The following is a 12,533-nucleotide window of genomic DNA, read 5'->3' as shown; positions in this document are numbered from 1 at the left end:
TTCCTAAGCTATCTATTAACATAAAGTATAGTTTTCTTTCAGGAATGATAGAACAGCTGATATTGGAACAACCATTTTGCTTACACCCATTATACACTCTGGAAAAAAATATAGAAAAACAAGTATCTAAAGGCATCGAAGGGCAGAAACAGGAGTTGAACATTTGGAATAAGAGAAGGACACTAGGTTTCTCATTTTTAAAGGCTTTTCACCTAAAGGCAGGCTCCATTCAGTAGCACAGGGTACCTAAAGCTCAGAAAACTTTAGTCTTACTGGTTACAGAAATAGAGGGCAAAGTTCAGCACAACTACAACAGCTGAAAAGTGAGGAGGAAAATCTTAGAAAGAAGAGAGCCACAAAAGGCGAGGGGGCTCACTTTCTACATACAAACTCTGGTCTAAATCTCTGGCTGATCTTTGAATGTAGAAAGTTCCAAGCAGCCCAGCTAACGTTGAAGAACTGAACAGAGGTTTCTGCTGCCCACTACAGAGGAAAGAAATTAGGAGTTTGAGTTCAGGCAAATTAACTGCCCTTTAAAACAAAGAAATTAATATTCTTCAGAGCAATATAATATAATCTAGATTCTACAATATAACATCCACAATGTGCAGGATGCAACCCAAAACATTAGACATATGAACAAAAGGGAAAACGTGACCTATAGTCAAGAAAAAAGTCAATCAATGAGGATTAATGTCAAGATAATCAAGATGTTGAACTTAGAAGACAAGGGCTTGAAAGTAGCTATTAAAACTATGTTCATATGTATAAATAGACTAAAAATCTCAGCAAAGAATCTGGGGGGGGAAGGAAATTCTAGAACTAAAAAGCATCAGAAATGAAATATGCACTGGATGGGCTTAATAGCAGACTGAAGTTGAGAGAAGAAATAATTTGAAAACAGATCAAAAGAAATTATTCAATCTCAAAAAGAATAAAAAATTGAAAAAACAAAATGTCAATAGAGTCCCAAAACTTATGGGACAGTATCAAAAGGTCTAACATAAGTATAATGTGAATCCCCAAAGTAGAAGACTAGAAAAGACAGAAAAAAATATTCGCAGAAATGATGACTGATATTTGATGAAAAACATCAATTTTCACATTCAAGCTCAGTAATTCTCATAGCAGGTTAATTACAAAAATAAAACAAATGGAAACACATCCTACTCCAACTGCTAAAAATAATAAATACAGAAAAAAAAATCTTCAAAGTAGCCAGAAAGAAAACACATTACAGGGAAACGATATGAATGCTTACTAACTTCCCTTCAGAAACAACAGAGGCCTGAAGACCATGAAAAACATATTTAAAGTACTGAAAGAAAAAACCTGTAAACCCACAATTCTATATCCAATGAAAAAATATCCTCCAAGAATGAAAGTTACATAAAAATCATGCTCAAATAAATAAAAACCAAGAGAATTGTCACCAGGGAACCTATTAAGAAAAACTAAGTGAAAATATTCAGGCTGAAAAGAAATCTTAAGGAATGAAAAGCACTGGAAATGATAAAGATGTGCATAAATAAGACTATCTCTTTGGTCTTATCTTCTTTAAAACACAACTGTTTCAAGCAAAAGTTATAACACTACTGTGGATTTTTATAGGCTATGTAGATACATATAATTCATGAGATAACTAGAGTATAAAAAGGGAGGCTAATGGACTACAAAACATTTTACATAAAGTGGTTTAATATTAACTGTAAGTCAACTGTGAAAAGTTAAGGATATATATCATAATCCTAGTATAACCTTGGAAACAAATGCTAAGAAATATAGCTAAAAGCTAACAGATGAATTAAAATGGAACTTGAAAAAAAAAATTCAATTACCTAAAAAAAAACAGGGGAGAAAGAACAAAACACAGGATAAACAGAAAGTCAAAGGCAAACTGATAGATCTAAAAGCAAACATATCAATAATTGTATTTAATGTAACTACACTAAACACTGCAGTTAAAACCAAAACCCAACTACATGCTATCCATAAAAACACAATTTGAATTTAAAGAGAGTTATGTTGAAGTGATAGAAATAAATATACCATGCATACAGAAAGCAAAATAAAGCTAGAGTACCTGTACTAATATCAGAGAAGGAAGACTTAAAGTCAAAGGCTACTACCTAAGATAGTCTGATATTTCACATTACAAAAGGGGCAATTTCATCAGGACACAACAATTATAAATATGCATGCACCTAACAACAGAACTTCAAAATACAAGCAGACAAAACTGACAGAATTAAAAGGAGAAACAGACAAATCCACAATCATGATTAGAGATTTTTAACACCCTCTCTTGGTAATTGATTCAAAAAACAAAATCAATGAAAATATATATCAGAAAAATGCCATCAATCACCTTGACCCAATTGACAGATAAAGAACAAATATACAACAATAGAACACACATTTTTTATCAAGTGTGTATGGAACACTCACCAAGATATATCATAACCTGGGCCATAAAATAAGTGTCCACAAACTTAAAAAGATCAAAATCCCACAGAGTGTGTTCTCTAATCATAATAAAATTAAATTAGAAATCACTAACAATAACATACCTAATAAACCCCAATACTGAGAAATGAAACAACACACTTATAAGTAACCAATGGTCAACAAATCACATATGAAAATGAAAATACAACCAAGAAAAGTTTGTAGGCTGTAGCTAAAGCAGAGCTTAGTGGGAACTTTATAATTTTAATGCTCATATTGAAGATCTAAAATCAATTACCAAAATTTCTAGAAAAAATTTAAAGAAAGAAAATGACTAATACCAAAACAGAAATCAATCACATCTTAAAAAGATAAAGAAAAATTCATGGTTGGTTCTTTGAAACTATCAACAAAATTGGTAAGTCCCTAGCTATAATAATCAAGAAAAGATAGGAAACATTAGAAATTAAAAGGGTAGAGCATTAAAATAAGGGAATATTATTAATAAAAGATGAAAAAAACATTATTAATAAAAGATGAAAAAAACATCATTAGAAAAGTTTGGGTTTTTTTTAGTTCACAAGCAACAGTATGTATTAAAAGAGGATTATGTTAACTCTAAATATGAACCTGCCACAGTAGAAATCTCTTCTAACTCAGCAAGGGGAGGTGCTGGTTCCGTTTTCATAGTATTTTCTGCCATTGACTTGCAGTTCAACTCCAAGTCTGCAGCTCCCAATCCATCCCCCACAAAGGAGTGGCAAGTTAGTGCAGATGAGACGTGGCCAGCTTCTAAAGGAGATTTCAACTGACCTAGAATTAAAAAAAAAAGAAAAGCTTGGGGAACATATATATAATCATCCAAAAGTCTCAGAACTAAGCTAGCCAGGGACTTTTTAGAGGAAGCCATTCATCTCACAGCACACAAGGAAACATTCACAGGTTCCAGCACATAGAGCAAAGGCTGTGAGCATCTCAAAGCAAGAGGCCAATTAGAGGCTAAAATGAAGAAAGGATCTGCTGGAAGTGTTAACAAAACGACAAAGGCATGGGAGTTAGATGACACCAAAAAGACAAAGAGAAGACAGGGCTCTCTGTAAGCACTGTGCCTCCCACCCAACATTCAAGCATATACAAGCAAAACCTATCAAAAGTGCATACAAAACGTTTGTATCTACGGAATCATCAGTGAAGATCAATATATTATAAGAAATACTGCAGCCCATTCAATAACTTGATTTACAGCCCCCCTAAAACTTGAAAGTGACAGTACACAATGATTTAGATTGGTTCTCATTAGACAGGCATCACACATTGTCAAGACAATTCCAGAACAGTCTGACTCACCTTCTTCAGAGTCCTTGGGACTGGATGATGTGTTGTTTTGCAAAGGATCAGTATTAACTGTATCAACAGAATCTGACACAACCAAGTCAGGATCTAGGATCTCATGGGTCCCATTAGTGGACAACCTGGAGGACCGTCTCCTCGACAAGTCTTTGTCAGCGTTTTCCGAGTAGGTTTTTGACTTTTCCTGGGCTATAAACCATTAAGACAGTTGTAGTCAAAAAATCAACAAGAAATAACTCTGCTATTACAGATTTCTGGACTGGTTGCCTCTCTAAGGGCTTTATAGACTTCTGAAATATTAGACCAGTGATAAAAGGAAATATCCTTTTTCCTAGTTTATAATTTTAAGTAAAGGCACTGTCTCTCTGCCAAGACAGAATTTTCCTTATTTAAGAATTCACAGTTTGAAAATGTTTTTAGGTCAGGTCCCAATCTTGACAGTTCTATTTTGGGGCTTTCCAACATAAAAATTTATGTACTAATTTCCGAAGTCAGTAAGATTAATAATAAAGCCTTGCAGCCAACACAAACTGTCTTTGGAGCCAACAGATCTGTTTCTTTTAATCAACAAATAGTATTTTTAAAGTTTCACTCAACATATGAACTTCATCCCTTCATATGCAATTAAATTTCTAATGGAAATGTAGTTTATGATGCCACTGAACCCAATATTAATACAGTTTTGCTTGGGATTTATTTTTCTTCTGTCAAAACTCCTGATCCAACCACATCCAACTCACATTAGCTCCTGTGATCAAGGACAAGCATTAGAGCCTACAGGGAATGAAGAACACCATGAATACAGAGGAGGCTAACCCAATCAATATCAAGTTCTAGATATACATCCACAAAATTGGAGACTCACGTGGATTTTTATCAAGCCGAGGACGTTTTAATGGGACTTCACTTCCTTTTGATATTTTCCGTCTTCTCAATTCCAATGTTATTGGTTGTAAAGTTTGAGAGTTTGAATCCACAGCTATGATGTATATAAAATGACATAAAAAAAGAGGTAATTTCTTAGTGTCCAATCCTCATTATCATGTAACACACACACATCCTTGCATGATAGACCCTCAAAGAGTACACTTACTTAAGGTAAAAGAAAACAAGTGTAATGGGTGGAAAATTACTTCCTTATGTGAGATGTTGACACCTTGCAGACTGACCCCCTGAATCTTTTTTAGGTCTCTCATATAAACAAGCTCTAGGCATATACTTTTCTCCTGAAACCCTTTCTTTAAAACACTATATCCCAACATAACTACTATCAAACAAGAAGATGCAAGGGCAAAATAAAGGTCACTTTTATCACCATCAAATCTTCTCATCAAAACTTACCTAATATTCAGGAAACCCACAATGCAGGCTAATTTCTAAAATATGTAGGAGACTATGACCTGGTTATTGTTTTCAATCTCTATTTGCTAGCTCCATTACCTTGGTATTGGCCCTAGGTTTTAGGGACCAAAAAGATGGCAACATTTATAACTTCTTAAAAACAATTCCAAAAAAATCTCAGGAAACTATGCTATTTGATAGTAAGTGTTCCAAGCAAGGCTGCTGATCCCTAGCAAATCCAGCCCTGACATAATTTAGCAGTACAGACACTAAACCCTTGGGTAGCACTCTTTATTTTTAAACCTAACACTTAAGAAGCTTCCCCAATCAGGAAAGATGACAATCCAAAAGATAGGCAGAAGAAAAGAAATTGGAAAGCTTGGGGAAGACAGGACTAAGGGGTCTAATGAAGGCTGAAAGGAAAGAAGAAAAAAAAAAGTAGAAGGTGGAGAAAGGGAGAGAAAATACTCATTTCTAAGATTAGTAGCTTCAGATCTGCCAGGTCAAGTGGTCAAACAAGAGACAGGGCTAAGCTCTGAGGAGGCAAAACTGATGAGAATGCTGAGTTCCTTGGCTCTGTGTTCAAGCTTTCCCATGTGCCAACATTATTTTGTTCCAAGTGGTGGGAACTTGGAGATCACACACATTTCAAATTTAACACAAATACAAACAACCCTCCCTAAATTGCTCAGATCCTGTTCCAATCAGGTCTGCACAATCTAGACAGCTGAGTCAATGAACTTATAAGCAATTTCTAAAGGGGATGTGAACTATGTATTAGACTCTTGGTAAGCATTTGTCACTTTGATACCATATACAAACCAGGGCTGACTATATAGAATTTCAGTGTTTCCCAAGCATTTCTTACAAGTAAGACTCATCTGGGAAGACTGTTAACAAGCACCTTCCCAGATCCTGCTCCAGAGATTCTGCCTGGGAGGAATGCCTCAAGCTTGGAAAACACCATTTCTATATTAAACTGATCCTATCTGGCATGAAATACTACACTTAAATAATAAAAGCAATAAACTGAATGCCACATTTTTAAATCCGTGTGAAGTCATGTGGCTTCGTAGGAGCAATCAGCAAAGCAGAGTGCAGCTAACCCTATACACACTTTCAGGGGCACAAGCCAGAGCAATGATTAGTTAAGGAGAATCCGTTTCAGAACACTCAATTCCCACATATACTCTTTCCTAAACTAAGATAAGGACACATCAGATTTCTGCCAATTCACATTTTCCATCTCTCTTTGTTAAGCACCCTTCTCCCACTTACATAAAAAGGCCTGCCTATTACTCATCTCACATTTTAACATGGTAGACTGCCCAGAGGTTTAAAACCTCCAGACTTTATCAAGTGGTGGCCCTCACTGAATTCAGAACACAGAGGTTATTTTCTCAGTTCTCCCAAGGGTAGTTTATAACTAGTACCATTCTTAATGCACTGAAGAGAAGTCAGTTCATTACAGATCATGGATGCCTTGGGCATTAGGATTTAATTCTATCCCGCAACCCTGTTGAGAAAGCCAGTGAATTTAGGCCAGTGCTGTCCAAGAGAAATGCAATAAAAGCCACAAATACAAGCCATGTATGTAATTTAGAATGTTTAGTTAGAAAAAGTGAACTTAATTCTATTATTTTATTTACCTAACACATCCAAAAACACTTGAACATGTAATTAATATAAAAAATTACAGATATTTCACATTCCTGGTTTTTTTTCTTTCATACTATCTGAAATCCGGTGTGTATCTCACACAGCACATCTCAATTGAGACTAGCCACATTTCAAGTTCTTAATAGCCACATATGGCTAGAAGCCACCATACTGGACAGTGCCGGTCTAAGCCCTAGTTAAGCCGTCTGACAATTCCAGCATCCTCAGCTCTTGATGGTGAAATCCAGTTACAACCACTGAAAGAAGAGATGCCTTATTTCATCTGAGAAGAAATCAATCTGTTATCTAATGTCCTACCTTACAATTAGAATTCAGATGTGAGAAGGCTGTCTACTGACAATGAGTACTAATACATTTATTTGAAGTAAATTAAGACAGAATTTTTTCCACAGAAATTAAGTCTGATGTAGCTCTCTGGATTCACAGGAATAACTTTGCATTCTACATCATGCAAGAACAATGAATGAGCTCTTATAATCCATAGTTTTGATGAAAATATATTTTGTCATATTTTTATTTTTAATTTAAATTTTGAAGCTATTTAAACTTGTGAAAAAAAATAATTGTCCCTTTAAAATGTGCTAGGGGATTTATAGTTTTTTGATATTCATGTGGGGAATGTGCAAGCAAGAATGTCTGAAGACCACTGCCAAATAATCATAGGTAGCATACAGTCTAGAGATCCTGGGGGATCTACATGCCACTTAATCAATCTAGAGGAGTGCTTGGCTTAGGAAGAAATTCAGGGAGTGTTTCAGTATTGGTTACTCTAGAAGAATTCCAAATTTCAACATTTCTTAAAACTGTGCATTCTTTCCTAAATCTGTATCCTCTAACCTTGACTCTTACTAATTAGACATCTCAGCTTTTTATTTAGACTATGGACATTTCCAATCAATAATCATTCTCCAGAGACCTCAACGTCAAAATGCACCCATGCCTTCCTAGATCTAGTGTTCTTCGGCTCCACCTCCTTCAGAAACCCACACCTATTTACTTCTCTTCCTTTCCGCTTACATGTCTCTCATGGAAACTATTCCTTGATGCCAGTACTATTAAACTTATTTAAACTGAGATCATTTGAACAGTGAATAGCCACAAGCAAAGGCCTTAGTTTATTAGGTTTTATCATAAAAGCTGAAGTATCCAGTGGACAGTTTCTATCACCCCAGAAACTCAGTCAAGAATATGTTTCCCAACTTTTGTTTATCTGGATGCATGCCTCCCTTAAAATTCAGCTCCACAGATATGACTTGTTCTCAGATCATAGGATGATTTAAAGTCACAAAAACGAAGGATTGGAGTATAGAAGCTACAAAGAACCACAAAGGGCCACAGAAGAACACTCTGGCATTGCCAGTTGCAGAGCCCACTTGGGGAACTCACCAGTAGGAGCTATGGAAGGGGGTCTGCCTCGTTTTCTTTTTGGCTCTCTCAAGTTTTCTTGTGGACTCTTCACAATGTCATTTTCAGGTTTCTTATCCACTTGAGCATCTCCAGAGTACTCTCTGTCATTTTCTGAAATGTTCTCCTTATCTTCCTTCTCGTTCTTAGGAAGGCTTTTCTCTGATACTTTCCCTTTTTCAGAACAAATTAACTTTCCTTCTTTATCAGGCTGCTTGGGTCGCTTTTCTGTCTTTAAGGCTTTGTCCTCTTTGTCTTTCTTCACGTTGACTGTGGCTTTTCTCTGCTCTTTAAACTTCTCTCGTTTATCAGGAGGTGATGACAGACTTTTGTGATCTGTTTCTTTAGGCCTAGCATTACCCACAATATTCTAAAATGAGCAAAATAGCGATGAAATACACTTTGTGATTATTTGCAACTATCAGATTTTTTTTTTTTACAAACTTATGAAGACAAAGAAATTAAGAAGATATACACCAAATCACATAATGGAAAGCACCACTGAAAATATCCACCCACACACTGAGGCCTGAGAACCAATTCTAAATTTAAAGAAAATAATGGTCATATTCAATTCCTCCTAAGACAGAACTATCTCCTTTATTATTATTAACTCACTAGAAGATAGAGGGATAGATTATTACCCCAAGAGCTCTTCTGCAAATCTTTCTGACAGAGGTGTTCTTATAAAATGCCTTCATGCCGCATCCTTCTCATCCCAAGCACAACTACACAGACCCAGGGCCTTTCAGAGGTGTGGCTCCGTCTGCCAGTGGATGCTGATGCCATGAGTAGAGAAGAACCCAAAGTGATAACTGGAGGCTGAACAGAAAGCTGTAAATATTGCCCAACCCAAAAACAGGGTCTTTGCTTCCTCTACTGGATAACAACTGTGCCCAGTCCAAGAAGCCACCTACTGTGTTCATGAGCTATTAATTTTGTGTCCATCAGGAGGAAGTACTACTTCTTGGCTACTTTCCTCCAATTACTTTAAAACTGATTCTAAAACTTTTGTGTCCTATTGTGACTGTCTAATAATAAAGCCAGCTCTGAAAGCTCTGGAATTTGCAAAATTACACTTATGTTTATTTGTGTATGCATCTCTCTTTCAAGACCTCGAGAGGAGAGCAGGGACTACCACATCAGGATCATATGGGCTCCCCAGGACACAGCACACACTAGGTACACAGATCTTTGCCAGAAGCAGGAAGGAGGACCTAAATACTCAGTGAGTGAAAGTTTAATTTGTCCCATAGGGAAAAACTAATAAACAAGGAGAATAATCCCTGTGGTTAGAGCCTAGAAGGAAATATTTTTTTCAAGTCCCAAAAATTTTCTGAAAGCAGGCAGGTTTCTGAACAAACACTCTTCAGTAACTGCTGGCAGAAATACAAATTATAACCATAAATATAAATTGCTGCAGGTCAAAAGACTTATAAGTTTACACTTTTGAACTAGAATGAATTCTTAGAAATGGAATTTGCTAACAGAATAATCAGACTTGTGCACTCAGATTTACAAATATCCTTAAATAACCATCAAAGGATTGGTAATACAAAGTAGGGTTGTGTACGTATTTTAGAATACTACATAGCCATTAAAAGCCATATTCTCATACGGTATTAAGGAACTTGGGAAAATGTTGTTTGTTAAAAGAATGAGTTATAGAACAGTAATATGCTACATGATTCCAATTTTTAAAAGAAATATATACAGTATACATATATACACATAAATATACATGCACATATATATTTAACAAAAAATGCAGAATATACACCAAAACGTTGAGCAACTGTATTTAGATAATAGGATTATATAGTTTTGTTTTCTTTGTGATTTTTTATACATTTCAAATTCTGTACAGCAAACATACTGTTTTTATAGATTCAAAAAAAGTTCTTAAAATACAGATTATAAAGCATGCAGGGCAATACAATCCTACAGAAAGAAAACAATCTATCCTTTCACTATGCGAAAAAACTTTTTATATAAATTATCACACATATTTTAAGAAGTTATGCTGTACAGTGACCATTAGAGAACTCCAAATTCTTAGGGTTGGAGAGACCTGAGAAGTTGTTTATCTGAACCCCTATGCCCTCTTAGCAAACCAAACCAAAACCAGCAGGAGCCATGGGCCTGTGCTTGACTGGCTGCCAATTCCAGGAAGAGGTGAGACACCCAGAGGCAGCTGGGAATTGAGAACTGAAGAACCCACAAATTCACACTGGGTAAGGCGCCCAACTCGAAGCCGAAGCACCAAGAGTGTTACTGATTTTGAGTATAGCACAAAAAACAGTCTGACATTTTCATCTGGAGCCCTGGTCTTCCGTTTGGGGAGGTTCTGGACACACTCTGACAATTCTGGAGAAGTTTTTAATATGGTATTCTATCTGTTTTAACTCATTCCACAAACTTGACACAAAAATTGCCAAATTTAAGGCCAAATAACATTTTAGAGTACTGTGTAGCTCCTTAGATGCCTAAGGGCCAAATGATACAAAAGGAAATATCTTCAGAGCTAAAGCTTTATAATTTTGTCAGTTTTCTGAAGAGGAAAACCAGCTAGGCAAAACATCCTTGAAACTACTAACATACCATGTATCATGATCCACTGAAATTGCTAAATACCGGTACAAAAGAATTTACTGAAATCTGTAATAGGTAGAAGAATTCCATCATCATAAGAAAGACACAACAGGCTCCGGCATCACCAAATACTGTCACATCAACCACCACCCAAAGAGGTAATGATTAGTAACAATCAGAATTTTTAAGAACATCAATGTCCGAATCTTGATCTCTCTTTCCCTTCAACTCTTTCATTAAGACATAAACATGAAAAAGACTACAGGAGAAAAAAATCATCACGAAAGCAGGCAACAATCCTAGATGGCCTGGATCTGCTGTGGACCATATTTTCAGTACCAAAACTAAGGTTCCACGCTCAGGCAAATACACACATGGTGACTGGGACAACAGAAACAAAATTTCTAACCTAGGCACATCTAGCTCAAGTGACTGCCAAAATCACACCAAACTGTAGTTCTGAAACCACCAAGCCATGGTCCTGAGCTGAAGGATAAAGTTAGATGAGGAGAAAATACATTCTAGCTTTTCTCAAGCATTTCAGCAAGTTCCTGTGATGGGTGACAGCTCTGGGGGCAGGGCACAGGGAGAGAGAAAAAGAATAACCAGACACTCTTGAGAAAAGATAAGGAAAACAGATAACAGGTATTGGTATCCAATTACCTGGTGCTTTTGAAAAGAAGAATCTGTGTTAATAGGAAATAGCAGTGACAAATATTAATTTCTGAAAATTTGTGTATTACTTCCAGGTGAAAACGTGTCAGATAGAGGAAATAAAGACTTTGCTATCATAAACACATGTAATGTCTTTATTTGAGAAACAAAACTACAATGTTAGTATTATTCATACCACAAAGCACAAACCACATTTCTCACCTGATCTTTGGAAAAAGCTTTGACATGAATATGTTTGACAGTCTGAACTACTCCATCATAAAATTTCACAGTGTAAGTACCTAAAATTCAAGAAAATATCATAATTTTTAACTTGCAGTTTCATGAAAGCAACAAAACTTTCCAAAGCATAAACACAGGAAGCTCCAATCACAATAAACTTAAGAGAATTAAAAACTTTAAGAATCACATTCAGTCTTGCTTCTGTCCAAGACAACAGTATATGTACCTTCATTTCCTAGTCAAGATTATATGCTAACAAGTAATATTACTTAAATACAGATCAAAATCTATTAAAATATAACTCATTTTTATGTTTCATGAAAATATAAACTTGAATTTAAACAAAGAACAAAGACCAGTGAAACAATTAAGAATGTAAGAAAATGCAAATTTATTTATTGCTTGGTGAATTATCCATTTTTATCATTAATCTTTACTTTCTGGACTAAGGGATAATCGTATCTTTTAAACTTTAAAAGAAACATAACCACCTGCTAAACATCATGTTTTTAGAGGTCATGTTAGTCCCAAAATCCATACGAATTACCTTCATTTTACAGTATTTAAAAATAAAGAGCTGGCCAAAACACTAGATGGTGCGTGCTACATTGTCAGTTTTACTCCATTTGAAAAAAATATCCAACAAAAATCACTCTTGGCTAAAAAATTGAAGTTGGAAATCCAAATGATCTTTCCAAATAAGGCATCCAACTAAAGAAGTTTTCATTAGTTGCACCCAAACCAACATTTTCAAACTTTTGCATCTTAGAACCAGCCCATGTTCCTTTTGTTTTGCTCCAGAGATCAAAAAAAAAAGAAAG

At 35.6% G+C, this 12,533-nt stretch overlaps 1 protein-coding gene across 5 annotated transcripts in view; it reads right to left on the bottom strand.

Annotated features, from left to right (window-relative positions):
- The window catches only part of PHF20 (PHD finger protein 20), a 173,455-nt gene that overhangs the window by 75,983 nt on the left and 84,939 nt on the right, over positions 1-12,533 (bottom strand). For 2 of the 5 annotated variants that reach the window (XM_036902427.2, XM_036902428.2), the window contains 5 exons: positions 11,692-11,771; positions 8,206-8,593; positions 4,664-4,777; positions 3,796-3,987; positions 3,079-3,261 (listed from right to left, as the gene is read on the bottom strand). In XM_036902427.2, the coding sequence (XP_036758322.2) occupies positions 3,079-3,261; positions 3,796-3,987; positions 4,664-4,777; positions 8,206-8,593; positions 11,692-11,771 (957 nt within the window). Of the gene's footprint in view, positions 1-3,078; positions 3,262-3,795; positions 3,988-4,663; positions 4,778-8,205; positions 8,594-8,867; positions 9,003-11,691; positions 11,772-12,533 lie in introns of those variants that run through there. The other 3 variants (XM_036902429.2, XM_057502946.1, XM_036902430.2) reach the window with 3 other exon arrangements.

This window comes from Manis pentadactyla, chromosome 5, assembly GCF_030020395.1.
Source record: "Manis pentadactyla isolate mManPen7 chromosome 5, mManPen7.hap1, whole genome shotgun sequence".
Taxonomy (NCBI): Eukaryota; Metazoa; Chordata; class Mammalia; order Pholidota; family Manidae; genus Manis; species Manis pentadactyla.
This window is presented reverse-complemented; position numbering and strand designations above follow the sequence as displayed.